Here is a 27,807-nt window from a genome sequence, read left to right as displayed (position 1 = left end):
TGTAGACACAGGTCCACCCAACAGGGCCTGGCTAGTCCTCCCTCCTGTGACAGGAGTTTATACCCCACTCACTCTGCTCCTACTGTGGCTACTGTAGGACCTGGCACCCAGGGGGGCCACTGGAAGTCGCAAGGGCCCTTCCTGCTCCCATAGGTGTACAGGTTCAGGTTCAGAGGACTCTCAGGGTGATGCCTCAGCCAGGTCCCTGATGGAAAAAGGACCCTGAAGAAATGCTGGAGGGCCAGGACCAACTTTCCTTTATTTATTTTGAGACGAGATCCTGCTCTGTTGCCCAGGCTGGAGGAGAGTGGCATGATCTCGGTTCGCTGTAATCTCAGCCTCCCTGGCTGAAGCCATCCTCCTGTCTCAGCATCTCACATAGCTGGGACCACAGGCATGAGCCACCACACTCAGCTAATTGCTGTATTTTTAGTAGAGATGGGGTTTTGTCATGTTGCCCAGGCTGATCATGAACTCCTGAGCTCAAGCAATCCACCCACCTCAGCCTCCCAAAGTGCTGAGATTACGGGCGTGAGCCACTGCGCCCAGCCAGGACCAACTTTTCTGGGGTCCACACCTGGCTGAGACACAGGATTCAGGACCAGTGATCCTCCTTGCCAGCCTCCTTGGAAGCTGTGGTGTCTGAGAAAAGGGACTCGATGGTAAGCAAAGAAGAGGGCAGGGAAGTGCTGGGTAGAGGAGGGCGTGGTCTCTGGCTAGGGCTCCACCCCCAGGCCTGTGCCCAGGGACCTAGGTGAGGACAGGCATTTCTGTTTTCCTGCCCAAATGTTGCATTTCCCAAGCCTGCCACGTCCCAGTCCTGTGCCTATAAAACCCCCCAGACCCTAGTGGGCAGATACACAAGCTGCTGGATGTCAAAAGGACGTGGAAAGCACAACAACAGGCACCAGCAGGGAATCAACTGGAGGAAGCATGAGTTTGGCCCAGGCTGCTCAGGAAAATCACCTTCCCACTCCAGCTCCCTTCTGGCTCCCCCATCTGCTGAGGGCGAATTCCACTTATAAAACCTTGCACTCTCTCTCCAAGCCGCCCTGTGATCTGATTGCTCCGGTACCTCAAGGCAAGAAACGCGGGGACACAGAAAGCCCTCTGTCCTTGCGATAAGGCAGGGAGTCTAACAGCTAACACAGTCACCTACAAGGCTGAACTTTCAGAGTACCCTCTAACACACGCCCACGGGGGCTTCAGGAGCCGCAAATATTCACCCCCAGACACTGCCTGCCCGTCTCTATGCTCCCCTAGAGGCTTGAGCAGCGGGGCACTGAAGAAGTGAGCCACATCCCCATCGCAGGCCCTTCGAGGAGGACAAGGGAACCTTTCCCGTGTCACTGAGACTGGGTCCTGGTGGCGGAGGCAGGTCAGACAGGGTAAGTGGGTTTGTGGCTGAGCTTCACACAAGGCCCGTGTACTTTGTCCCAACACTGATCTGTTCCTGCCAGAAGCCACGGTTTCCAAAGTAAATTTCTGTGATGATTTACTCCTGGTCTCCCCCACGCCTCCACCCCGCTCTCCTCGTCTCCCCCCCAAGCCCTCGGCCCCGCTCTCCTCGTCTCTCCCCCAAGCCCCCGGCCCCGCTCTCCTCGTCTCTCCCCCAAGCCCCCGGCCCCGCTCTCCTGGTCTCCCCCGAGTTCCCGGCCCCGCTCTCCTGGTCTCCCCCGAGTTCCCGGCCCCGCTCTCCTGGTCTCGCCTAAGCCACCGGCCCCGCTCTCCTGGTCTCCCCTAAGCCCCCGGCCCCGCTCTCCTGGTCTCCCTCAAGCCCCCGGCCCCGCTCTCCTCGTCTCTCCCCCAAACCCCCGGCCCCGCTCTCCTTGTCTCCCCCAAACCCCCGGCCCCGCTCTCCTGGTCTCCCCCAAGCCCCCGGCCCCGCTCTCCTTTTCTCTCCCCCAAGCCCCCGACCCCGCTCTCCTGGTCTCCCTCAAGCCCCCGGTCTCCCTCTTCTGGTCTCCCTCGAGCCCCCGACCCCGCTCTTCTGGTCTCCCCCGAGTTCCCGGCCCCGCTCCCCTGGTCTCCCTCAAGCCCATGACTTGGCTCCCCCGTTCTCCTGCCTCCCGCTGGCCCGGTTCCCTCCCTCCCTGGTCACCACCACTCCTGGGATCCTCGCGCGCGCTTTTCATACCTGCACCGCCGCTTCCGGGAGCCGGACCTCTGACCGGAAGTGAGGTCAGGCACTTCCGGCAGCGCGCTGCCGACGTGGGGAAAAATCCATGGCGGGGTGAGCGGGGCGCTACTTCTTTGTGTGCAGGTTACGGGAGTGGTTGGGGGTCCGCCCCGTCGCCTTCGTTGGTCCTGGCCTCGGGGCTGGGTGACGAGCGCTGGGCACTGTGGCCGCACTTAGGGAGCGCGACAGGGACGAGGCCGGGGTTCCTGGTCGCAGTTTCCCGGGAGGAGGGCGCCCTCAAGTCTCCAGGGGCAGGGCCGGCTGGGCCGTGGGGAGGCTGGGGCCGGGGGCAGAGTCCAGGTGCGGGGGGCAGCGCCGGGGCGCAGATCCGAGGCGCCAGGGGCTAGCCGGGGGCGAGAGTTCGTTTCGTGGGCGGGGTAGCTCTATTGCCCACGCTTCCTGGGCTGTCGAGTGGGTTCTGGCCCCCGAGACCGGCCTGTGCCATTTTCCCGGGAGACCCCTTAAGCCAGGTGAAGACAGCGACTCACGGTCAGCGGTCAGTGCCACCTGGCTGGTCAGCACGCTTTGGTGCTGCAGAAGCTGGAAGCTTTGGCCGTGGAGCCATGGGGTAGTAACTTTTATTTATTTATTTAAATCAGAAAGACATAGAGACCGGGCTTGGTGGCCCACACCTGTCATCCCAGCACTGTGGAAGTCTGAGGCAGGAGGATCCTTTGAGCCTAGGAGTTCGAGACCAGCCTAACCAATATAGTGAGATGCCATCTCTAAAAAAAGTTTTTAAAAATTAAAAAAAAAAATTAGTCCAGGCATGGTGGTGCACACCTGTAGTCCCAGCTACTCAGGAGGCTGAGGTGGAAGGTTCACTTGAGACCCAGAGGTTATGGCAGCAATCAGCTGTGATTGTGCCACTGCACTCCAGCCTGGGTGATGGCGAAAAAGAAAAAAAAAGAAAAATGGCTGGGTGAGGTGGTTCACGCCTGTAATCCCAGCACTTTGGGAGGCCAAAGTGGGTGGATCGCCCGAGGTCAGGAGTTTGAGACCAGCTTGGCCAACATGGTGAAACCCCATCTCTCCTGAAAATAGAAAAATTAGCCGGAAGTGGTGGCACACACCTGTAGTCCCAGCTACTCAGGAGGCTGAGGTGGGAGGTTCACTTGAGCCCCAGAGGTTGTGGCTACAGTCAGCTGTGATCGTGCCACTGCACTCCAGCCTGGGTAATAGCAAAACCCTGTCTCTAAAAAAACAAAAAGAAAAAAGAAAAATGGCCGGGTGCAGTGGCTCACACCTGTAATCCCAGCACTTTGGGAGGCCAACGCGGGCGGATCACCTGAGGTCAGAAGTTTGAGACCAGCCTGGCCAACGTGGTGAAACCCATGTATACTGAAAATACAAAAATTAGCCGGACGTGGTAGCAGGTGCACGCCTGTAATTCCAGCTACTTGGGAGGCTGAGGCAGGAGAATTGCTTGAACCCGGGAGTCGGAGGTTGCAGTGAGCCACCACTGCACTCCAGCCTGGGGGCCAGAGTGAGACTCTGTCTCAAAAAAAAGAAAAAACGACATAGAACTTACTTGGTAAGGTTGTTCTCAGAGTTAAATGAGGGGAGGTGTGTATAGCTTCCTGCTTAGCTATTGTGGGCTGTGAACAAATTGTTACAGCATAGCTTGTCCAGAGAGTGTTGGAAATTGTCCTTCAACGATTCACACAGGTTTAGTTTAATTTTATGTTAAGACATGTAGGTGAGAGGATTGTTTGAGCCCAGGAGTTCCAGTCTGCGTTGAGCCGTGACCTCACCACTGCACTCCAGCCTGGGCTATAGAGACCCTGTCTCAAAAAAAAAAAAAAAAAAAAAAAAAAAGGAAGGAAAAGAAATATGACAGGCCAGTCCCCCCGTATTATTGCCAAAGCCCTGAACTAGGTAACTAAGGCAAGGATCTGTCCTTAGGAGGTTTTCTTGCAGTCTCTCAGAACTCAATGAACATTTTTGCCACATGAGAAAAGAATATTACTTTAATTAATTAATTTACATATTTACTTATTTTTTGAGACAGAGTCTCGCTCTGTCACCCAGGCTGGAGTGCAGTGGCGCAATCTCGGCTCACTGCAACCTCTGCCTCCTGGGTTCAGGTGATTCTCCTGCCTCAGCCTCCCGAGTAGCTGAGTTTACAGGCATGTGCCACCACGCCCGGCTAATTTTTGCATTTTGGTAGAGACGGGGTTTCACCATGTTGGCCATGGTTGGCCAGGCTGGTCTCGAACTCCTGACCTCAGGGGATCCACCTGCCTTGGTCTCCAAGAGTGCTGGAATTACAGGTGTGGGCCACCATACCCGGCCCCCTAATCTCTTTTTATAAGGACATCAGTGCTATTGGAATAGGGTCTACCCATATGACCTTGTTTTAACTTGGTCCCCTCTTTCAGGTGTGTGGGTGTATTTGGGTCCTGTCTCCGAATACACCCATATTCTGAGGTACCAAGGGTTAGGACATCAACACATGAATTTTGTGGGGACACAGTTTGGCCTGTGATGCCTGCTTTTCGGCTGTGTAGCCTTGTCAGTTCACCTCCCCTCCTGGGCCTTGGTGCCCCATCTCTAGAAATGAATGAGTTGATCCGAGGGCCCCCCCAGCTTGTGGCCTGCCATTCTGTGTGATGCCAACCTGCCTTCTCCTCTTCTCTCCCACCAGGTACTTGAAGCTGGTGTGTGCTTCCTTTCAGCGCCAAGGGTTCCATACTGCTGGGAGTCGCTGCAAGAATCGGACAGGCGCTGAGCACCTGTGGCTGACTCGGCATCTCAGGGACCCGTTTGTGAAGGCTGCGAAGGTGGCGAGCTACCGGTGTCGAAGCGCCTTCAAGCTCCTGGAGGTGAACGAGAGGCACCAGATTCTGCGACCTGGCCTTCGGGTATTAGACTGCGGAGCAGCTCCTGGGGCCTGGAGTCAGGTGGCGGTGCAGAAGGTCAATGCCGCAGGCACAGGTGGGGCCTCTGAACTGCTGTTGGCACCTTCTGGCTACCCTGAGGTTGAGTGGGCATGGGCAAGCTGCCTCTGCCAGTGGATGCAAGATGCTGGAGCCCTTTTCTAAGGCGTGCGCTTCTGAGTGGGTGGTTTAGTAGGGGTGATGATAAAAATAGGATGCTGCCATTTTCAAAATGAAAGACAAAGTAGAAAGGTGCGGTGAAAATGGAAATCACCTTGCATGAGACCGCCCGGATGTACCAGCACCAGCATGGTGGTGTGTATCCTTCCAGGCTTGTGTTTGCATAGATCCCTCACATTTTCAAAAGCGATGTTGTTCCATACTCTTCTTGCTAATTTGCAGCCTTACTGGAGCTATTTTTGCTTAATAATACATACATACTTATATACGTACATACATAGATACATATATATTTTTGATTTGTTTTGTTTTTGTTTTTCCCCACCCTAGAGGGAGTCTTCCTCTGTTGCCCAGACTGGAGTGCAATGGTGTGATCTCAGTTCACTGCAACCTCCGCCTCCCGAGTTCAAGCGATTCTCCGGCCTCAGCCTCCTGAGTAGCTGGGATTACAGGTGCCTGCCACCACACCTGGCTAATTTTTTGTTTTTGTTTTTTTAAGTAGAGACAAAGATTTCACCATGTTGGCCAGGCTGATCTCAAACTCTTGACCTCAGGTGATCCGCCCACCTTGGCCTCCCACAGTGCTGGGATTACAGATGTGAGCCACGGCGCCCGGCTACTCTTGATGTATTGACATCTCTTCCCAACAGCCCAGCTAAATTTCCAAGTCCCGTAAGCCCTGGAGCTTCCTGGTGGCCCCACTGGGGCTGCTCCCTCCAGAACCTAGAAGAGGCTTCATGGCCAGGGCTATGGATTCGCCACTCTGGGTGAAGCTGAGACGCAGTTTTCAATCTGTTTTGTATCTTAGGGTTTTGAGTAAAATTTTCTGTATAGAAAGGTTCCCCTGAATAATGAGATCAGCCAGCTGCCCATACGACGGAAGACACTGTCGTCATTGCGAAAGTTTCATCCTGTTCCATGTAGTGCTTGCACCATAGGCTCTTTAGCCAGCTCCCTCACTGTGGGCGTCAAGCTTACTTTTGGCTTTTTGCTGGGATGCGTGTGCTGTGGAGAATATCCTTGCCGTTTATGTTTCCTGCTGTAAAGCCAGGGTAGCTGCATGCACTGGCATTTGAACAGGGTGAGACAGTCCACCCAGAGCTCTCCCAAATCTCTCCCAAATACCTTAGAGTAGGGATACTAGTCCCCATTTATTGGTGAGAAAACTGAGGCTCAGGGTTTCATGACTTGTTGAAAGTGCAGACCTGGAATGCTGGTACATCTGCCCCACTGCTGGTTTGCGGTAGGTTTGCCGTGAACTCTCAGTGTCTACCTGCATCCGCTTGGGTGGCCCCTGCCCAGACTTAGGCTGGGATATGCCTCTTCTGGCTTTTGAACAGCCCTTTTTTTTTTTTTTTTTTTTTGAGATGGAGTCTCACTCTGTTGCTCAGGCTGGAGCGCAGTGGCGCCATCTCGGCTCACTGTAATCTCCACCTCCTGGGTTTAAGTGATTTCCAGCTAATTTTTGTATTTTTAGTAGAGACGGGGTTTAGCCATGTTGGCCAGGCTGGTCTCGAACTCCAGACCTCAGGTGATCCTCCTGTCTCTGCCTCCCAGCATCCTCGAGGTGCTTCCTGGTACGTCCATCGTGGTCGGCCTGAACAGCCTTTTTATTGTTTTTCAGCTCAGCATTTATTGACTAAATAAGTGGATTTGTGTTGGAAATGTCAGTTCCTTTTCTCATTGCTGAGCTTATCACCGTGGAGTCCTCCTAGTAACTGATTTCAGTGGTTTCTGTTCCCCTAAGTGCTCCTCAGATGAAGCAGGAGAGTGGCTCAGCGTGCCTTGTAGGAAGAAGTGACAGAAGGAGACAGCGTGAGCGTGATCTGCCTGGGCTTGTCCTCCTGGAAGTCACAAGCATGCAGCCAAAGCTGTTTGCCTTCGGTGGAAATTTCCCAAGGTTGTAACATATTGGATATTATAGGAGCGAAAGCTCAGGAGCATAAAGTGAGGCATGAGGCCGGGCGCGGGGGCTCGCGCCTGTAACCCCAGCACTTTGGGAGACTGAGGTGGGAGGATCACCCGAGGTCAGGAGTTCGAGACCAGCCTGGGCAATGTGGTGAAACTCCGTCTCTACAAAAAATTAGCCAGGGGTGGTGGCATGTGCCTGTGGTCCCAGCTACTTAGGAGGCTGAGGTGGGAGGGGTCGCTTGAGCCTGGGGAAGTCGAGGCTGCAGTGAGCTGAGGCCATGCAGTGGAGTGAGACCCTGTCTCTCTCTCACACGCACACACACAAAAGGATAACTTGCTGATATTTGAGCAACGCCAGTTGTAAAACTAAAAAGGTGCCATTGTGTCACCTTAACCTAAAACAAGACTTGTTTCCTATAACTGATGTCAGCGTCTGCCTCCCCCTCTTCTCACTCTGTACCTACATTCAAAGCCCCTCTCACAAGCCCAACACCCCCATCTCCCCAGCAGTCCCCTCCACTGAGGAGAGCCGTAGTTCTGTTGAGAAGTGTCGGAGTTGATAAGCTAAGGGTAGAGTCACAGATGTTCTTGTTCAGTCTGCTTAACAGAAAGGCTGTTCCAACAGTAGGGGGCGAGGAAGAGACCATGTTTCATTCCTAGTTTAAACATTGGAAGTCCAGGTATTTTGAAGATTACCTCATTTTTCAAAGGTAAAACCCCTCAATCTTCAGCCCAGGAAAATGGGACGCCTCACGCCTCATTTTTTTTTTTTTTTTTTTTTTTTTTTGAGATGGAGTCTCGCTCTGTCGCCCAGGCTGGAGTGCAGTGGCTAGATCTCAGCTCACTGCAAGCTCCGCCTCCCGGGTTCACGCCATTCTGCTGCCTCAGCCTCTTCTGAGCTGGGACTACAGGGCGCCCGCCACCTCGCCCGGCTAGTTTTTTGTATTTTTTAGTAGAGATGGGGTTTCACCGTGTTAGCCAGGATGGTCTTGATCTCCTGACCTCGTGATCCGCCTGCCTCGGCCTCCCAAAGTGCTGGGATTACAGGCTTGAGCCACCGCGCCCAGCCTCATGCCTCATTTTAGCTGGGTGTCCTGAGTAGCTGAGACTACAGCTAATTTTTATATTTTTTTGTAGAGACAGGATCTTGCTATGTTGCCCAGGCTGGACTAGAACTCCTGGGCTCTAGCAGTTCTTCTCAGCCTCCCAAAGTGCTGAGATTTTAGGTGTGAGCCACCGCACCTAGCTGGTATCAGTTTTTGTACATTATTTTGTATGTGTTCATTTTCCTCATCTCTTGACTTATTTCCAGTAGTTTCTACATTGGAAGCAATTGGATTAAGGTGGAGAAGGAGAATGGATTTATTGATTTAATCCAGAGGCACTTTATGCACTAGTATATTATTTTCTTTTTCTTTTTCTTTTTTTTTTTTTGAGATGGAGTCTCGCTCTGTCGCTGAGGCTGGAGTGTAGTGCTCTTGAGATGAAGCAAGAGCATGCCTTGTAGGAGAAAGTGACAGAAGGAGAGAGCGTGAACGTGATCTTGGCTCACTGCAACCTCCGCTTCCTGGGTTCAAGAGATTCTCCTGTCTCAGCCTCCCGACTAGCTGGGATTACAGGCATGTGCCACCACACCTGCCTGAGTTTTGTAGTTTTAGTGGAGACAGCATTTCCCCATGTTGGCCAGGCTGGTCTCGAACTCCTGACCTCAGGTGATCCATCTGTGTCAGCCTCCCAGAGTGCTGGGATTATAGTTGTGAGCCACTGCGACCGGCCTATTTTCTATTTTAGTTTATCAAAAAGAGCACTCAGAGATAAGAACCCTTTCACAGAGAGTGAGCCTTGGGTAGTGAAATGATACCAGATTTGGAATCAGAAGTCCTGGCGCTTGGCACAGGTCTGCCCATGGCTGAGGATGACTCTAGGACAGTTACTTCTTGTCTGGGCCTCAGCTTCTCAGATGTTAAGGCCCACGACCTCCCCCACCACGTGTCTTTATAGGATGTATAGATAGAAAAGGCCTGTGTTTACCTATTTGCACATTAGCTCTTTGCATTGGTCTTGACATTTTACTTTTATTTCATCATTTTGTTGCATGTACTATATTTTTGTGAAAACATTCAGGGTGTAAATAAATAACACATTCACCATTTCTTCCATAGATCCCAGCTCTCCTGTTGGCTTCGTGCTTGGGGTAGATCTTCTTCACATATTCCCCCTGGAAGGAGCAACTTTTCTGTGCCCTGCTGATGTGACTGACCCGAGAACCTCACAGAGAATCCTCGAGGTGCTTCCTGGTGGGAGAGCAGATGTGATTCTGAGCGACATGGCGCCCAATGCCACAGGGTTCCGGGACCTCGATCATGACAGGCTCATCAGCCTGTGCCTGACCCTTCTCAGCATGACCCCAGACATCCTGCAACCTTGGGGAACATTCCTTTGTAAAACCTGGGCTGGAAGTCAAAGCCATCGGTTACAGAGGAGACTGACAGAGGAATTCCAGAATGTAAGGATCATCAAACCTGAAGCCAGCAGAAAAGAGTCATCAGAAGTGTACTTCTTGGCCACACAGTACCAGGGAAGGAAGGGCGCTGTGAAGCAGTGAGGATTTCTTGTGCCATTTTCATAATGGTCATTAGCTTCTTTTAAGCTCGAAACGTAGCCTGAGCTCCTTCCGGAAGAGTTCCTGGGAGATCTGAGCTGATTTTGGAGATGGAACAGGACAAGTGGGGAGTCTCTTTCTTTTTTTTTTTTTTGAGACGGAGTCTCGCTCTGTCTCCCAGGCTGGAGTGCAGTGGCGCGATCTCTACTCACTGCAAGCTCCGCCTCCCAGGTTCACGCCATTCTCCTGCCTCAGCCTCCCGTGTGGCTGGGACTACAGGCGCCTGCCACCGCGCCCGGCTAATTTTTGTATTTTTAGTATTTGGGGTTTCACCGTGTTAGTCAGGATGGTCTCGATCTCCTGACCTCGTGATCCGCCCATCTCGGCCTCCCAAAGTGCTGGGATTACAGGCGTGAGCCAGCGCGCCCGGCTGGGAGTCTCTTTCTTTCTCTCTCTCTTTTTAACCAAAAAGAGATGACAAAACTAAGTTCAGGGGCCATGGAAAATGAAAAAGTCCTCTATATTGATTTGTGAAGAGAAAGTTATCAAGAGAAAGAGGTGAGGATGGAAGGATGAAGAGAGACAGACTGTGGGAAGAATCAGAAGGAGTCCGCTGAGGCAGGGATGGGTGTGCCCATGTGTGCCTTGACGGGACTTCATCTTACAGACTGTTAAACTGTCACACAGAAACAGGCTTTCCACTGCTCCTCCCAGAGCACCATGCACAGGTTTCCAGTTCTTAGTGTGGCTATTTAAAGTAAAAAATCTGGGGGCTGGGTGAGGCCACTCACACCTATAATCCCAGAAGGCTGAGGCTGGGGGATTCTTGAAGTCAGAAGTTCAAGACCAACCTGGGCAACATAGCAACACCCACTGTCTCTACAAAAATGAAAAAACAAAAAACCAAACCAAAAGAAAAATCTGAAATTTCCATCTGGGGATTAAATTCTTTCTTTCTGGTGAGTAATCTAGAGATTCATGCATTCTTCAAGCAGCAGAAGTTCCCAGAGCGATTAGGGAAGACGTATGGTCTGAATTTACGCATGCACTGGGTGTGCTTTGGTTTTCGCTGGAAATTTGTATCTGTGTCTGGACTCCCAAGAACATAAAGGTAATTGCCAAAGCAAGCAGTGATGTGGTGTGTTTATTTTCTTTTACTCTTCTAGGAACTTGATGCAGCTTTATATTTATTTATTTATTTATTTATTTATTTATTTTTTTTTTTTTGAGACGGAGTCTCGCTCTGCCACCCAGGCTGGAGTGCAGTGGCCGGATCTCAGCTCACTGCAAGCTCCGCCTCCCGGGTTCACGCCATTCTCCTGCCTCAGCCTCCCGAGTAGCTGGGACTACAGGCGCCTGCCACCTCGCCCGGCTAGTTTTTTGTAGTTTTTAGTAGAGACGGGGTTTCACAGTGTCAGCCAGGATGGTCTCGATCTCCTGACCTCGTGATCCGCCCGTCTCGGCCTCCCAAAGTGCTGGGATTACAGGCTTGAGCCACCGCGCCCGGCCGCAGCTTTATATTTAATAAAATAGAGGTTGCATTATTGTAAGGGACTTTCATGCTTTTAAGTTTTGTTTTTTTAAAACTGGCTTCCTCAAAGCCATTTCCTGGAGGTGTACTCATCCCTCAAGAAGTGTGTTGACTGTAACTATGATTCAATTCCAAGCACCAGTGCAGTAAGTCTGGAAACCCAGGAATCGCCATCAGGGATCTGGGGCTTGGTCCAGCTCCCCAAAGGAAACTGCAGGTCAGATGTTTTGACTTGTTTTTTTTTTGAAACGGAGTCTCGCTCTGTCGCCCAAGCTGGAGTGCCTTGAAACGGCTCACTGTAAGCTCCACCTCCCGAAGTTCACGCCATTCTGCCTCAGTCTCCTGAGTACATGGGACTACAGGCACCCACCACCAAGCCCGGCTAATTTTTTTTTTTTGTATTTTTAGTAGAGACGGGGTTTCACCGTGTTAGTCAAGAAGGTCTCGATCTCCTGACCTCGTGATCCACCCGCCTCGGCCTGCCAAAGTGCTGGGATTACAGGCGTGAGGCACGGCGCCCAGCCGCCAGATGTTTTGGCTTTTCATTTTATTTCTGGTTGCAGTCAGGTAGTTAAGTCCAGGGACTCTCTTGCCCTACTCCACCTCGTTCTCATTCCATTTCATTTCCGGGGCACACAACTTGGAAGTCTTTTTCTCTGGAAGAAGAAAAATTCAATGTAGACCCTTAGGAACAGCATCTTCTTAGAGGGAAGCCAGGGACTGGGCAGAGGTGGGAAGAAGAGAGGAGGCACACTCTTCTCAGGAAGGCTCCAAATTGAAGGATAGACGAAGGTTACCGTAATAATAGTGGGGCCTGACCTCACCCCGTTGGATTTTGTGCCTTGGCTTGCAGAGCATTAGGAGGTAGCCTAGTAGCATAAATTGCATTTCTAGTGGGCCCAGATAAAAGCAAAATAACGGATTGATTCAAGCTGATACTGAGTAGCAAAATTTTGGGAAGAGTCAACAGTGCAAGTTTGTTGCAGGAGGCTGCTATGGGCGCGGCTATTCCACACATTACGGCGCGAGGCGAAAGCCTTAGTGGAAGCGCGTCCTGCGCGGGGTCGGGGACCCCGACTGCGCCTTGGCCCGGCCTTCGGTTCCGAGTCCTTTCCGTGTGTAGTCTCCCGGGGGTGGCGGCTCTGGGTGCGGGCACGGAGGCCCCAGGACCAGCTGGTGCGAAGACTCGGTTCTTTACGGCCCGGTTCCCACCCAGGTCTCGCGAGAGCGCAGGCGCAAGTGTCGCGATAAGTGGGCGCGGGCGGAGCGGAGGGAGATCCGAGCGGCGGCGGCAAGTGGGCTGCGGGCTACTGAGGTGAGCGGCCCGGCTTGCGCGGGCGGCGGGGTTCTGGGGTCCTGGGGTCCCGGGGGTCCCGGGGGTGGCAAGGGCGGGGCCGAGGGCCCGGACCGGGTGTGCCCGCCAGGGTGGGGCACAAGGACCCTGGACCCCGTGCCTCAGGACCGCGCGCCCGCCCCGTCTCCCATGGGCGCGCTCCCCTCTCTGTGCTCTCCCCTCCTCTCCCCTCCTCTCCCCACTCCCCTGTCCCCACTCCGCTGTCCCCACGCCCCACTTCGGGCTGTGCTGGGTACAGCGGGCCCCTCGCCTGGGTTTCCGCAGCAGTCCCTTGTGCCAGGGCGGGCGGCCGAGGGGCGCGTGCTCGTGGCCCCAGCCCCGGGGTCCGGGTCCCCCCCGTGGGGGTCCCCGTGCCCGCCGTGGGGGTCTCCGGGCTAGGGTGCCGGCGCGCCGAGGAAGGGGCCTGAGCTGGCGCCTGGTGGAGAAGTCGGGGCTGCAGGGGCTCTTGGCATCCTCGTGGCTCGCGCGGGCCCGCTCTCAGGAAGGGGGCGTGTGGGCCCGGTTTCCCCTCGGGGATGGCAGGGGTCGCCCTGGTCTCTTCTGGGCAATGGAGGAATTGGGCTGTGGAGCCTCCCTGCAGGCTGGCCTGCCTCTGCGGGGCTCGCAGCCTGGGGAGCTCAGGGCTCTGCTTGCAGCAGGCTGAGGTTCTTGTTCAGTGGAAACTCAGAAACTGTGCAGCTGCAGGAGTTCTACCTTTTGGTTGTTAAACGCGCTTGGCTGTTCCCCTCGTTAGGGCTGGTGGGCCGGCCTGCTGTGAGACCATCGTCAGCGCAGGTGTTAGGGGTGCAAAGTTCTTTGCTGCTGCTTGTCTTCAGCCTTCCAACGCCAGACAGACCCAAGTTCCCAATCTCCGTTCTGTAACTTTTTGAAGCTTCAGTTTCATCATCTCTAGAATCTGTGTAAAAAGACCTGATTCACCACCCTGTTAAGATTGAGCTTACAAATGTAGTGCTGGTCAACCTGCGGCCGCATTCCCATTATCTAGCAGTGGAAGACTTGAGGGATATTGACCCCATTCTCCACAACTTTGCAAGTAGATTTCACTGTCATGAGTTGACAGATGAGGAAACTGAAGTTCAAGAAGTCTCCGTGCTCGGAAATGTCAGATACCTTTCTTTCTGGTACCTAGTTGAAAATAGTAGTAGTACTTATTAATGTCACTAGAAATAAACAATGAAAATTAGCACAGCTGTGATGATCATCTTTACTGTCACTGTTGCATGCCTCATTTCTGATTCCCAGAGGCCAGACTTTTTAAAAAATTAATTATTATTATTTTTTGAAACGGTGTCTTGCTCTGTTGTCCAGGCTGGAGTGCAGTGGTGCGATCTCAGCTCACTGCATGCAACCTCTGCCTCCTAGGTTCAAGCAATTCTCCTGTCCCAGCCTCCGGAGTAGCTGGGATTACAGGTGCATACCACCACATCCGGCTTTAATAGAGACAGGGTTTCACCATGTTGGCCAGGCTGGTCTCGAACTCCTGACCTCAGGTCATCTGCCCGTCTTGGCCTTGCAAAGTGCTGGGATTACAGGCATGAGCCACAGTGCCTGGCCTTAATTAATTAATTAATATTTATTTATTTTGAGGCACAGTCTTACTCTGTTACCCAATCTGGAGTGCAGTAGTGCGGTCTCAGCTCACTGCAACTTCCACCTCCCAGGTTCAAGCGTTTCTTGTGCCACAGCCTCCTGAATAGCTGGGATTACAGGCGCGCACCACCACACCCGGCTAGTGTTTGTATTTTATTAGAGATGGGATTTTGCCATGTTGGCCAATCTGGTCTTGAACTCCTGACCTCAAGTGATCTGCCTGCCTCCACCTCCCAAAGTGCTGGGATTACAGGCGTGAGCCATCCCACCTGGGCAGGAGGCCAGACTTTTTTGTGAGTGCTCCTGGTAGTTAGTTTCAGGCATCAGCTGACTGGATTCAGGAATTTCTAGAAACCTGGGAAAGCATCATTTTTGTTTCTGGGTGTGCCTGTGAGGGTGTTTCCAGAGGTGATGAGCTTGGGAGTCTGAGTGGACCAGGTGCTGAAGATCCACCCCCCAGTGTTGGGGGCACCATCCAAGAGCCTGGGGCCTGGAGAGGACAAAAACAGAAAAGACGAATGTGTCCATCTGCCTGCGGGAGCTGGGATACACCCTTCTTCTCCTCTCCTCAACAGCAGCACTCCAAGCTCACCGGCCTTTGGTCTCCAGGACTTGTTCCAGCAGTTCCTCGAACTGAGAATTACACCATCGCCCCCCCTGGCTCTGAGGCCTTCAGACTTGGACTGTGTCACACTGCCAGGCTTCTAGGGCTCCAGCTTACAGACGGCCTGTTGTGGGACAGTCTCCCTAATCGTGTGAGTCCGTTTCCCTAATAATGCCCCTCTCGTGTGTCTGTCTCTGTCCTGTTGGCTCTGTCTCTCTGGAGAACCCTCTTACAGTGCTGTGGGAGGACGTGCCACCTGAGTGCTGAGCCCCGCCTCTTGGGCGCCAGCTGTCCGTCTGTGTGCAGCTGAGACTCAGTCGGTGGCTCGGTGGCGGGGATTTGGTGGCATGCTTTCTTGCTTCCATTTTTTGTCTGGTAAATTGGCAGCATGGCTCCCAGTTGCCTTTGAAGAATGTGGTTACAGACACTGGTGTATTATGGGCTCCAATGAGCGTTAGGGGAGTGGGGATGTCCAGAGGCCCCGCTGACTGCACAGCTGATGGCACGTAGAAAGGCTGGCCCTGACCAGTCCTTTGTCTGTTCCCAGAAGGAAAGCAACCATGGAAGACCTGGGGGAAAACACCACGGTTTTATCCACCCTGAGATCTTTGAACAACTTCATCTCTCAGCGGGTGGAGGGAGGATCTGGACTGGATATTTCCACCTTGGCCCCAGGTTCTCTGCAGATGCAGTACCAGCAGAGCATGCAGGTGAGTGGCATGTGCCTGGGTGGGAGTCTTCTCTGGGGAGACCCCTGGGCCCAGGCAGGGCCTGTTCAAGTGTTCTGTAGTTGAGGTGGGTCAGTATTAGCTCAGCCTAGAGACCAGCTGCTCATCTTCCAGGCCTCACTGTGGCCACTTCTCGTTTTGGGGCAGTAGCTGGAGGCTAGTTGGGGCCCTGAGCCATCCTGGCTCGAAGGCCTGCCTTGTTAGCACCCTGAGTGGGCCTGGCGCTCAGCATTGCATTCACACAAGTGCACCCACAGACCCTGGTGACAGGATCGGAAAGCCAGTTCGTTCATCTAATTGAGGACAGAACCCAAACTGCCTGGGAGTGTGAGCAGCAGGACCGTCGGGCAGGCTGTGTCGGAAACACAGTGCGGGAGTGCCCGGCAGCCCAGAGACAAAGCCACAGCCGTGAGCAGAAGGACGGGATGTTTTGTGGTCTCAGGCTGTAGAGGGCCATTTTCAGATTTTGGGGTGATTTTTACGGATTTCTTCTATAAAATAGTTGTATTTGGTTTCGTTACAAGTTCTTGGGGGATTGCTCACTGTAGACACAACTGCAGAGGACTCAGGTCTCCTGAAGGACTTCAGGATCCAAAGAGTGATGGGCCCAGCCCCACGTGGGGCTGGGATAACGGGGCCCCCGAGTGGTGGGGAGTGGAGTGCTGGGGAGTGCTGGCAAGTAGTGTCTCCAGCCTTGCCTGGGCCCTGTGGCTGCACAGGCTCCTCTAGACCCCTCTGCCTGGACCCTCTTTCCCAGTCCCTGCTGCAGGCCCCAGAGCCATTCTGTAGTCCTGTGCCCGTTAGAGGAGGCTCTGGCTTCCTGTGCTCTCAGAGCCCAGATGAGGCCCTGCTGCATTTGGTAAAGCTGTGTGTGTGTGCATTTGTTTTGTTGCATAATTGAATTAATATGTGTTTATTAGAATGCTAGCTTGTGGCTGGATGTGGTGGCTCACACCTGTAATCCCAGCAGTTTGGGAGGCCGAGATGGGCGGATCACGAGGTCAGGAGATCGAGACCATCCTGGCTAACATGGTGAAACCCTGTCTCTACTAAAAATACAAAAAATTAACTGGGCGTGGCACCTGTAGTCCCAGCTGCTCGGGAGGCTGAGGCAGGAGAATGGTGTGAACCCGGGAGGCGGAGCTTACAGTGAGCCGAGATCGCGCCACTGCACTCCAGCCTGGGCGACAGAGCGAGACCCCGTCTCAAAAAAGAAAAAAAAAAAAAGAATGCTGGCTGCTAGCTTGCTTACTGCCGTTTCTTCATGAGGACAGTTTTGTATTCTGAGATTAGGTCACATATATATGTGTGTGTATGTATATATGTGATATGTATATGTAAATGCTCTTTTATGAAATTATGAAGGTAATAGATGGTTGTTGTTTTTATCACTGGCAAAATTAGAAGTTGCCAACTCTGAACTGGTTGCGGCGGCTCACGCCTAGAATCCCAGCACTTTGGGAGCCTGAGGTGGGTGGTTCACTTGAGGTCAGGAATTTGAGACCAGCCTGACCAACTTGGTGAAACCCCATCTCTACTAAAAATACAAAAATTAGGCGGGTGCGTACACCTGTCATCTCACCTACTCGGGAGGCTGAGGCAGGAGAATCGCTTGAACCCAGGAGGCAGAGGTTGCAGTGAGCTGAGATCACGCCACTGCCCTCCAGCCTGGATGACAGAGTTGGCAACTCTGGTCTGAAATGCTGTAATTTCCTTGATGCAAATGTCTGGGACCTCTTGGCCTATCTGTCAAAGCTTTGGGATTCTAGTCTGTCTTGGACCTGAGAGGCCCCCGTGCTCACTGTTAAGGGCCTTTCGGTGAGGGGATCAGTGATGGGGTGCGGTAGTCAGAGCGAGGTGGCGAGCAGAGTGATGTCGGTGAGCCCAGCCTTGGTCCCTGGCCCCTGTCACATCCCGTTTCTGGACTTTGTTGTGGTTCTTTCTCTCCTGCTGAGCCCCTGGCATGGCAGAGAGGGCCTGGAGTCCATGGCAGGCCGGGGGAATGTGTGCTGTCTGGTTTATCACACATCTGTGTTGATTTAATGTAAGGGCAAGCTTTCAGTTGCTGTCTTTCAGTTGTAGTTAGCTCCAGGCAGAGGTGGCACACGGATCAGGTGTGTCTGGGACTCCTGGTCCCTGCCGGTCGTGCCCCCTGCAGGTGGGGTGCCCACCCTTCTCGAGAGGCTCAGGTTTGACTGCAGACACAGAAGTGAGACCAGGAAGGCTGCTGAGTTTGAAGGGCAGTCTTAGGAATGCCCAAACAGCGGCAGCTGGGAATCGAGACACGGTAACATAGTAAGAAAGGAAGCGTGGGCTTGGGCCACCAGAGAACACAGGTGGGAGAACAGAGAAACTTCCCTCCCCCGTCCCGGGCTTTCCTAGCCTTGGCATGCTTGGCATTTGGGTTGGGTAATTCTTTTTTTCTCAGGACTTTCTTGTGCATTGTGGGCTGTTGAACAACATCCCTGGCCTCTACCCCCTGGATGCCAGCCAGCAGCACACACATATGACCACCCTTCTGTGACAGTCAGGTGTCTCCAGACAGTGCCAGATGTTCCCAGGGGCAAAACTGGCCCTCATTGGGAACCACCACTCTACTCTGGTGCTTATCAAACTTTCACGTGCATGTGAACGCCCTGAGAATGTGTTTAAAAAGAAGTTTCTTTTTTCTTTTGGAGACAGGGTCTTACTCTGTCATCCAGGCTGGAGTGCAGTGGTATAATGTTGGCTCACTGCAGCCTCCGTCTCCTGGGTTCAAGTGATTCTCCCACCTCAGCCTCCGGAGTAGCTGAGATTACAGGTGCGTACCACCATGCCCGGCTAATTTTTGTAGTTTTGACTAGAGACAGGGTTTCACCATGTTGGCCAGGCTAGTCTCGAACGCCTGACCTCAAGTGATGTACCCACTTTGGCCCCCGAACTACTGGGATTACAGGCATGAGCCACCGTGCCTGGCCTAGATTTTTTTTTTTTCCAAGACGAACTCCTGCCCTATCACCCAGACTGGAGTGCAGTGGTGTGATCTTGGCTCACTGCAACCTCCACCTCCTGGGTTCAAGCATTTCTCCTGCCTCAGCCTCCTGAGTAGCTGGGATTACATGTGTGCACCACTACACTGGCTAATTTTTGTATTTTTAGTAGAGACGGGGTTTCCCCATGTTAGCCAGACTGATCTCGAACTCCCGGCCTCAAGTGATCCACCCGACTTGGCCTCCTGAAGTACTGGGATTACAGGCGTGAGCCACTGCGCCCAACCTAAAGAGAAGATTCTGATTGAATAGATCTGGGGTGTAGCCTGAGACTCTGCATTTGTTAAGTGCTGAGAGATGCTGCACTGCAAGGCTCTGGGCTATATGAAGAGTTGGTGACTCTGCCTTTTCCTCCAGCTGAGCAGGTCGTACCCAAAGGCCGACTCTGGAACTGTTTGGCAAGTCTTCTGGGGCTCTGTGAGGCTCAGCTCACCTGTAATCACTAGGCCTGTGTGGTAGGCAGGCTTCTGAGAGGGCCCCCAGATTCCAGGCTCTAGTGCACACTCACCTTCCTACTGCCTCCCAGGTTTAAGTCGATACTGACTAGGTATCATTGTGGGATTGTGCAAATGTAATTAAGGTCTCTGATCTGTTGACCTTGAGATAAGGAGATTACCTGGGTGGACTTGACCACTCCCTGGGTGGGCTTGATCTGCTCACCAGAGCCCTTTAAGTCTCAGTCCAGACATCTGAGGCGGAGCAGTCAGAGACATGGCAGGAGCGGGATTTTACAAGGGAGATTGGACGTGGTTGATTTTGGAGAGGGAGAGGTCCATGTGGCAAGGGATGTGGGCAGCTCCTAGGAGTGGATGGCCGTACTGGGCTGGCAGCTGGTCGGGAAGGAGACCTCATTCTCCATCCCTGTGAGCTTGTGAGAGGATGCTGAGCTCCACCTGAGAACACGACCTGGTCGACTGCATTGATTTTTAGCCTGGGAGACCCTGTTCAGAGAACGCAGCCACCTACGTCTGGACTTCTGACCCACAGAGCCATTGGCTGGTAAATAAATGGGTGGCATTCGAGGCCATTGCGTTCACTAATATGCTTAATGTCATCTCAAAAGACGTCTTCCTCTTCCTAAGCTTTTTCACCTTCCCACTGCCTGCCACTCCCCGGTTCCCCAGCCTGGGGCCCGGTAGCTGGGGCACATCAAGAATTAGCACAGGACCTGCGGGAATGGGTGCTCAGAGATGTGTCCGCTGCACTGAGTCACTCAACCTTGTTTGATGCAGTCACTGAGCATTCTGTTTTTCTTTGGGTATGTCCCTCTCAGCTGGAGGAAAGAGCAGAGCAGATCCGTTCGAAGTCTCACCTCATCCAGGTGGAGCGGGAGAAGATGCAGATGGAACTGAGTCACAAGAGGGCTCGAGTGGAGCTGGAGAGAGCGGCGAGCACCAGTGCCAGGAACTACGAGGTGGGTTCACGTGGGGCGAGGGTCAGCCCAGCCAGCCACTGAAGCAAGGGGACTGTGCACCGTACCTGCCAGGTCGTAAGAAATCAGATCCCAGTACCTGGGAGCAAGAGGGCTGTGCACGGTACCTGCCAGGTTATAAGAATTCAGATCGCAGCCCCTGGGAGCAAGGGGGCTGTGCATGGTACCTGCCAGGCCGTAGGAAATCAGAACCCAGCTGACTGGAAGCCTGACATGCCCTGTGTCACGGTTGCCAGGACATTCCTTCTGAGGCCACGCATGCTGTGGGGCAGGTATTGGTTATGCTTGCTGTCCTAGAGGAGGATGGCATGAAATGGGAACACTTGCTGTGTCTGTTCAGTGAGGCTGCGGTGCCGGCACAGATTCCTTTGTTGGGTCTCCTGGTTTCCTCTTCCCTCTGGAAGAATTGGAATGCAGGTCTGACAGAAATGCCGAGTGGTGTAGGAGGGACAGGCTTAGGAGGTCACGGGGTGGAACAGGGTCCCGGTCCATGCTGGGCCTTTGGGTTGGAGGGCCCTAGCGAAGGGTGCCGGCCTCAGTGGTGGCTGTGTGTTGCTCCTGGCTCACCCAGGGCAGCAGGGAAAACACCCTGTCCTTGGGGAGGGAATTAGGTTTCCACTGAGTGTGCGAATTCCCTCTGCTCTGATGAATAGCGCTTTGCCAGCGTTTCGGTCAGTGCTGATCAGTTGTGGAAATGCTGCCAAGGTTCAGGCAGAGTATTGGGCGGGAAGTCTCCTTGGCCTGTGTGCCGTCTTTCGGCGGGTAGATGTCTAGCCCCTCCCTGGCATCGTGCGGTTTGTTCACATACTCTCCTAGGCCCTAGAAAAATAGCTCACGTCTTCCGGGGTGTGATGCTGGTTGGATTCCTTGCCCCTGGCCTGCAGATCCTGGCTGTGGTGCGTTGTGTGGGCTCAGTGAGCCTGAGGTGCCATGGGGTGGGGGCCACGGCCTCAGGCTTGGCTCCATTGCTGCTTTGAGAGCTGTTTTCCCTGAGAGGTGGGGCTTTTGCTCACGGCCTGGGTGGGTCCTAGGAGGGACAGTCCTGGAGGAATTGGTGGGAAGGGGAGGGAGAGGCCACAGGAATCTCCCTAACTATTGAGGTTCCCTTGTTAGGGGTAGAGAGGTGGCACCAGGTCATTAGTTTGGAGGCAGCGTGCTCATGGCATGGCTGTGGCTCTCAGGCAGGAGGAACGGAGTGTGCAGCTGTTGGAGTTCCTCTGGGGCCGAGAGTCCCTGAGGGCAGGGCCCACCTGACTCCGCCTAGGATCTCCATTGTGTGGCGCAGCTTATGGCATTTTATGGGTACTCACAAATGTTGTATTGAGGGAGGAGTCATTGTAGGGTCTCCGGGGGCCCTTTCTTGGGGAAATCCAAGAATGCAGGTGAGTGAGCTTACACTTGGGGCTCCTTGCTGAGCTCCAGCCACCTTCTAGCAGGACTTTCCTTCCTTGCCCACAGACACAGCTGCACAGGATCCCAGGAACAGTTGGAACCAGTAGTCTTCCAATTGTTCCTTGGAGTTCCACCTGGAAATACCTATTAGGGGTTGAGACCTAAGTGTCTGAAGTCCGGCGACCTGCTGGCTGCCCTGTCTGCACTAGGACTGGCAGTCCCGGGCCTGGTGCCCCATCTGGCTGTGATGGTGCTGAGCGGAGCCCCATGCCAACCCCAGCTCCTGTTCTGCATCACAGAAGAGTCTCTTGGTTGTTGTGAGGCAGCCCTTGCAGCTCACAAGGGCTAGAGTCCCTCCGAGGTGCGGGTCAGCCTCTCTCAGAAGGCAGCCACCTCTGTAACACCTCTCCTGGGCTTTGGGCTGGAGTACCCCAGATGAGGACAGCACAAGCTCATACTCCTCCCTGGGCTCAGGGGGAGTGCTTGGAGCTTCCCGAGGAAGGCAGGGCGAGAGGGTCCCAGAGTGCTGGGCTCCATCAGGACTCACCGCCTTCACCTCCTGGGACTCTCGTACCTGGCAGTGAACTTGCAGGGCCTGCGGGTCATTAGAGTCAGGAGGTCTGAGCGTGCTTCTTGGTTATGTCCCATCCCAACCAGTGAGAGCCACGCAGCCTCCCCAAGGCCAGTCGGGGGGGTGGCTCTGGAGGTTTGTGTGAGATGGTGTGCATGTGTGGCAGATTTGAGCCCAGTGTAAACTGCTTCTGTCCGCAGCCTCCTGCTCACGCCACCTGTCTCTGCCCCATCGGCTGCTCGCTGGGGGAGTGCCAGCTCATTTCAGTGCCGGCCAGAGTGAAGTTAGACAGGATTTGCTGGTGCTGTGAAAGCTCAGCTTCTCCCCAAGGTCAATGCTGAATTGTAGATTTCCCGTGCTCCCTCTCCCTGCAGAGGCAACTGCTGAGCAGACGGTGTGATGAATGTGTGTGTGATCTGTGCCAAGTGCCTGTCCTGGGAGTCCTGACTTTGCACAGTGCTCACCGTCATGGCGCCTCAGCGGGGGCGCCGGCACTGGAGCTGGGTCCCAGGTTCCATCCTGGTTCTGCCGCTGACTTGGCTGATGCGTCCTGCTCACCTCTTTTTTGCGCCTCGGCCTGTTCTGAGAGAGGCGTGGGGGTGAGGGCTCCCCGCTGACCCTCCCGTGGGTGGCACATGGCATCTGACTCTTGCTCTCTTGACAGCGCGAGGTTGATCGCAACCAGGAGCTCCTGACGCGCATCCGGCAGCTTCAGGAGCGGGAGGCTGGGGCGGAGGAGAAGATGCAGGAGCAGCTGGAGCGCAACAGGCAGTGTCAGCAGAACCTGGACGCTGCCAGCAAGAGGCTTCGTGAGAAAGAGGACAGCCTGGCCCAGGCCGGCGAGGTGAGCGGGGCCTCCGCTCCGCGGGGACTGCCCTCCTGGCACTGTTTTCCTGAGGAGAGGGAATGCATGCTCTTGTTCACCACTGCAGCGCCGCGCCTGTGTTTTTAATTGTGCTTCCCACACGGACAGCTGCGTTTTTTGCATAGTTGTAATCAGTAGAAGTATTAATTTTCCATTCTATAGTTCTCAATTAAAAAGTTGAGCACTTGGGCTGGGCGTGGTGGCTCATGTTTGTAATCCCAGCACTTGGGAGGCCAAGGTGGGTGGATCACCTGAGGTCGGGAGTTGGAGACCAGCCTGGCCAACATGGTGAAACTCCATCTCTACTAAAAATACAAAAATTAGCTGGGCGTGGTGGTGGGCGCCTGTAGTCCCAGCCACTCGGGAGGCTGAGGCAGGAGAATCGCTTGCACCGGGGAGGTGGAGGTTGCAGTGAGCTAAGGTCACGCCATTCCACTCCAGCCTGGGCAACACAGTGAGACTCTGTCTGAAAAAAAAAAAAAAAAAAAGTTAAGCAGTTTTTTTTCATTTGTAATTATGAATTTTGAAGGCTGATGAATCCGTTTTTTGTCGTTTATGGACTTTTAGTGTGTTTGTGTTCACTTGTGTATCTATGCAGCCCTCGCTTCTGTTGACTTTGGACAGACCCCTAGGCCTGGGCTATAAGGTCCCCAGCGATGGCGGTCTCTGTAGCGGTTGTTCTCAGAGCCCCAGCTGAGGGCTCCAGTTTCCCTGCAGCCTTCCCTGTCGTGGATGGTGGTCTTTTCTGGAAATAGCTGTTCTTTCGTCAGGAGGCTTAAGTAGGCACGAATGGATTTGCATTTCTTTGACTATCCGCAAGGTCTACAGGCATCTGATGGTGTCGGGAGAATTGCCTCTGAACCGGAGCCTGTGTGAACCACAGTCCTGGTGAAGGTTGCTTGCATTTTAGAAACAGCCTGGATGTGGGCGCTGGTGGAAATTGGAATCTTCTGACCTCTCCTGTCCTTTTTCTGTGAAGATCAAGATTGCTGGTGCCAAGAGGAGACATGCAAATCTGCTGGCATAGGGGTGGGGGTGGGGTGGGCGTGCAGCAAGCGTCCTGGAGGGGTCCAGAAACTGGCCCTGCGTCCTTTCTGTGGGTGGTGCTGGGGAAGCGTGTTGAGGTTGTTCCCCCATCTGCTTCTGGAGGGAACGTTGGCAGGAAAGGAGGTGTGATTGGCCTCCGAGAAGCTGCTCTTGCCTTGCCCGTGCTCTGGGTTCCAGTTCCTGTGTGCTGGGCTGTGCTGGAGGTGGGTCAGACCCTGTCCCCGCTGCCTGTGGTTCCATGGGGGAGGGTGAGTCGTGCCCAGCACTCCACGAGGGGCAGAGGAGTGGGAGACTGCAGGAGCCGCAGGGTGGTGCCCAGTGGGGTGGGGCTCCGTGAGGCGAAATCGCGCTGCTGCAGGCGCTGCTGCTTTGGCCTGTCACGTCTAAGCTAGGGTGGCAGCTCCTCAGGGCAAACCCTCCTGCTCACTAGGCCTTGGCTGCCTTCTCCTGTCACAGGGCCCTGATTGTCAACCTCCTTACTCTGGAATTGTCTTATGCGCCTCTTCCTTGCCAACTGTCCGGCGTCCCCTACAACACAGGTGCCCCTGCGGGCAGGTGGGCTCGGCCCTGCATCCAGCCTGGTCCCGGCATCCGGTGTGTATTAGTTGAGTTCAGAAGACCTCTGGGAGGATGTGTTTATTGTTAGTATGTTTTTAATACCTTCTTTTTTGACTCCCAGGTTAATGCTTCACCATTGGGTGAAGTAAACCGTACCCGTTGTGGGCATTCTGGGAGCACACCGCCCCCATGCGCGCCTTCCCAGAGCGTCGTGGGGTGGACGGCAGTGATAGGGTTCAGCGGGCTGAGCTGGCCACGGGTTCTCAGGAACAGGGAAATGAGTGCTGTGGCCTCCTTGTTTGCGGAGGGTGCCACCCAGCCAGGCCCACCCAGGTCGTTTGCTGTGTGAGTTTGCCATTGTCCTGCCCTGGGGGCATGGTCCCCAGAGCTGACATCACGCCCATGTGTTTCCCTGTGTTAACTTACAGTGATGCTTCTCAGGGTCTGTCCGGCTTCTCACATTGGCTCGACCCACGTGCTCTTTCTCTGAGGACACCTAGGGTTTTCTGAGCTTTTCCAGAGGGTTAGGGTCCTCAGAAGGTTGCCTGGTGAGGGTGGTCAGGATGAAGTGTGGCGGTTCTGTCACGCGCGGGTTCCGTGCTGTCAGGCAGACCTGGTGTCCTGGAGGCTGCCAGAGAGGCTGTTGGCTTTGCCTCCCCAGGGGTGCTCCTGCCTGTGCTATGCGCTCCCCTTCCAAGCGCATGGCCTCCCCAACAGCTACCGCCTAGCCCCCTGCACAGCCTCTGTCTTTGTCCTGTTGGTTGGCCAGTGCCTTGCTGTTGTTCGAGGGCGATGTCATTAGCAAACAGCCGGCATAGTAGCATTGGGGTGGCTGGGGAGGGACGACAGGAGCCACTATTGGAGGGAAGACCAAAATGATGGTGTGGTGGGTATGTGGATGCCTGGTGGGACTTTGGGAGCATGCAGCACTGGCACAGAGACTGCCAGGTGCCAGGCCTGAGTCCAGGCCCATCTTGGCTGGTGAGGACTTTTGCTTCTGAAGCCGCCTTACCAAGCCTCCTTTCCAGGGGCCCTGGCTGGGGCCTGGGTCTCCTCAGTCAGCTCCTGCATGGCTCGTTGCAGGCTCTGGGCTGTGCTGCTCTGGAGTGCCAGGAGGAGGGTGGGCCTTGCGTGTGAGTGCCTGCCTGGACCCGCATCCTCCAGAAGGAGGTGACTCTGCCCCCTGGCCCTCTGCTCCTCTGCTCCCCTTGTCCCCATCGCCCGCTTGCCGTCTGTCCCCCTACCCTCTGTCCCTCTGCCTGATGCCCCTCTGCCCCCTATTCCTCTGCCCCTCTGCCTCCTGCTTGGTTGTAGCATGTGGGTGGTGCCTGTCCGCTCTTCTCACCTCCATGTGCTCCTTCCATACATGGGCTCTACTCACTGAGTGGCTCTCTGGTCCCCTCTGCTTTTAGACCATCAGCGCACTCAAGGGGAGGATCTCGGAACTGCAGTGGAGCGTGATGGACCAGGAGATGCGGGTGAAGCGCCTGGAGTCGGAGAAGCAGGAGCTGCAGGAGCAGCTGGACTTGCAGCACAAGTGGGCGGGGCCAGGGTGTGGGGTCGGGGGTCGGGCCACGTGTGGGGGCGTGCACGCCACCTCTCTCTTGGTGGCTGGGTGGGTTGTGGATGCACTCCCGGGTGCTGTCCTAATTCACAGACAGTCAAGAGGGGCAGACGCTGAGGCCTCTGGAGCCAGGACCATGAGCCCAGAAAGTGTCCTGATGTTCCTGGAGCAAAATGGGGGCAGCAACTTCCTCCTCCTCCTTCTTAGAGAGGGCTCCTGCAGAGCTAGATTTTACTTTATTTTTTGTGACAAGGTCTCACTCTGTCGTCCAGCCTGGAGTGCAGTGGCACCCAGAGTAACTGGGACTGCAGGCATGTGCAGTACACCTGGCTGATTTTTTTTTTTTGAGATTGAGTCTCGCTCTGTCACCCACGCTGGAGTACAATGGCACCATCTTGGCTCACTGCAGCCTCCGCCTCCTGGGTTCAGTGATTCTCCTGCCTCAGCCACCGAGTAGCTGGGATTAATTTTGCACCTGGCTAATTTTAAAAAACGTTTTGTAGAGATGGCCATCTCGCTTTGTCACCCAGACTGGTCTTGAGCTCCTGGCCTCAAATGATCCTCCTGCCTCAGCCTCCTGGAGTGCTGGGATCCCAGGCTAAGCCACCGTGCCCTGCTGAGGGCTAGGTTCAGAGGGCAGCGCCATGTGCCTTGGCGGTAGAGGGGGCGCTGCTGGGAAGGGGTGTCGAGGCACAGGGCTGGGCTCAGCCGAGGTATAGACGGGAGAGCCTTGTCTGGAGGTGTGGTCAGGAGACTGGGCATCTCCTTTAGACTTGGAACCTTCCCTCAGCAAATGCTGTTTTAGTAGAGTTCTAGTTTCGTAGTGGAGAGGAGAGGTCATTCCTGGGTGGGGCCCTGCCGCAGCTGCACCAGGGCTGGGAGTTGCTGCAGGCAGGTGAGAGCTGGGGGTGCCACTGCTGGAGAGGACCTTGCAGGTGGCCTGGGCTCACTATGCACCCTTCCGAATGAGCAGCCTGAGGCCGCAGAGACAGCCCGCAGGGGCTGGGGCCTGGGACCTTGGGGTACCCGTGCAGTGGAGTGTATGTGTGGGGGGTCTGTGCCGGAGAGGGGGTCCTGAACCTTGGGGTGGGAATGAATGTGCGTGGGTCTGTGCTGGGGCGGGTCTCAGGCTGAGGAGAATTGTTGGCCTTGCCACAAGCCTGTTTCTGTATGTGATGTATTTTTCTTTCAATAGAAAATGGCAGGAAGCCAATCAGAAAATCCAGGAACTCCAGGCCAGCCAGGAAGCAAGAGCAGACCACGAGCAGCAGATTAAAGTGAGTCGCTCTGTGTCAGGGGCCTTGTGGACATCCCTGTGGTGGCCTTGACTCGCCTGCTCCTGTTGGCCTTTCTGCGCTGGTGCCGAGCTCCGTGGGCCTCCTGTGAGGTTCGCTTCTGCCCTGTGTGCTGAGCACTGTGCTGGGCACCAGCGATGCCGTGGTGAATGAGGCAGATGCTTCTGCTCTCAGGGAGCGTGTATTTTAGAGGAGGGAGACTGACCACAAACACGAAGAGGAAATGTCCGTGTGTGTGATGACATCAAGTGCTGATGAGTGTGCGAAGAAGATACAGGCATAGAGAGGTTGAGAAATCTGCCCACAGTTGCACAGCTGGAGCTGGGTCTCTCAGGGCGTCTGCCTCAAGCTCAGGCTGTGCCATTTCCCTGTGGAGGATGGGCCAGGGAGATGCTGACTCCGGATCCCTCTCCTGCCTCTTGTTGCCTGGAGAGCAGCCTCCAGACCCTGTGCTCTGGCCCCTGTGCACCCTCACCTCCACGCTTCACACCAGCTC

General features: G+C 54.6%; 4 protein-coding genes across 10 annotated transcripts in view; 2 read left to right on the top strand and 2 right to left on the bottom strand.

Moving 5' to 3' along the window:
* NUDT1 (nudix hydrolase 1) overlaps positions 1-27,807 on the bottom strand; it is a 1,171,653-nt gene that overhangs the window by 10,767 nt on the left and 1,133,079 nt on the right. For both annotated transcript variants that reach the window (XM_050784287.1, XM_050784288.1), the window contains exon 2: positions 2,138-2,156. The gene's annotated coding sequence lies outside the window, so the exon portion shown is untranslated. The remainder of the gene's footprint in view (positions 1-2,137; positions 2,157-27,807) is intronic.
* CHST12 (carbohydrate sulfotransferase 12) overlaps positions 1-27,807 on the bottom strand; it is a 515,718-nt gene that overhangs the window by 253,463 nt on the left and 234,448 nt on the right. Inside the window, exon 1 of one of the 2 annotated variants that reach the window (XM_050784255.1) lies at positions 1,541-1,544. The exons of the other annotated variant lie outside the window; for it this stretch is intronic. The gene's annotated coding sequence lies outside the window, so the exon portion shown is untranslated. Of the gene's footprint in view, positions 1-1,540; positions 1,545-27,807 lie in introns of those variants that run through there. 2 annotated transcript variants of the gene reach the window in all.
* On the top strand, positions 2,159-10,878 carry MRM2 (mitochondrial rRNA methyltransferase 2). Its single transcript, XM_050784271.1, has 3 exons — positions 2,159-2,233; positions 4,827-5,116; positions 9,312-10,878. The coding sequence occupies exons 1-3, from the start codon at positions 2,226-2,228 to the stop codon at positions 9,752-9,754; spliced, it is 741 nt and encodes a 246-aa protein (XP_050640228.1). The 5' UTR covers positions 2,159-2,225; the 3' UTR covers positions 9,755-10,878.
* Positions 12,534-27,807, top strand: part of MAD1L1 (mitotic arrest deficient 1 like 1) — a 423,851-nt gene continuing 408,577 nt past the window's right edge. For 3 of the 5 annotated variants that reach the window (XM_050784232.1, XM_050784236.1, XM_050784235.1), the window contains exons 1-7: positions 12,540-12,597; positions 14,805-14,981; positions 15,378-15,540; positions 19,861-20,001; positions 22,647-22,826; positions 25,865-25,989; positions 27,212-27,293. In XM_050784232.1, coding sequence (XP_050640189.1) covers positions 15,391-15,540; positions 19,861-20,001; positions 22,647-22,826; positions 25,865-25,989; positions 27,212-27,293 — 678 coding nt within the window. In that variant the 5' untranslated portion in view covers positions 12,540-12,597; positions 14,805-14,981; positions 15,378-15,390. Of the gene's footprint in view, positions 12,598-14,801; positions 14,982-15,377; positions 15,541-19,860; positions 20,002-22,646; positions 22,827-25,864; positions 25,990-27,211; positions 27,294-27,807 lie in introns of all 5 variants that reach the window. The other 2 variants (XM_050784233.1, XM_050784234.1) reach the window with 2 other exon arrangements.

The sequence above is a fragment of the Macaca thibetana genome, chromosome 3 (genome assembly GCF_024542745.1).
Source record: "Macaca thibetana thibetana isolate TM-01 chromosome 3, ASM2454274v1, whole genome shotgun sequence".
NCBI lineage: Eukaryota > Metazoa > Chordata > Mammalia > Primates > Cercopithecidae > Macaca > Macaca thibetana.
This window is presented reverse-complemented; position numbering and strand designations above follow the sequence as displayed.

Bases quoted from the DNA above. Each gene is read 5' to 3' on its own strand.
- MRM2 (XM_050784271.1), top strand. The intron at 5,117-9,311 runs GTGGGGCCTCTG...TTTCTTCCATAG, and splicing joins GGTCAATGCCGCAGGCACAG to ATCCCAGCTCTCCTGTTGGC.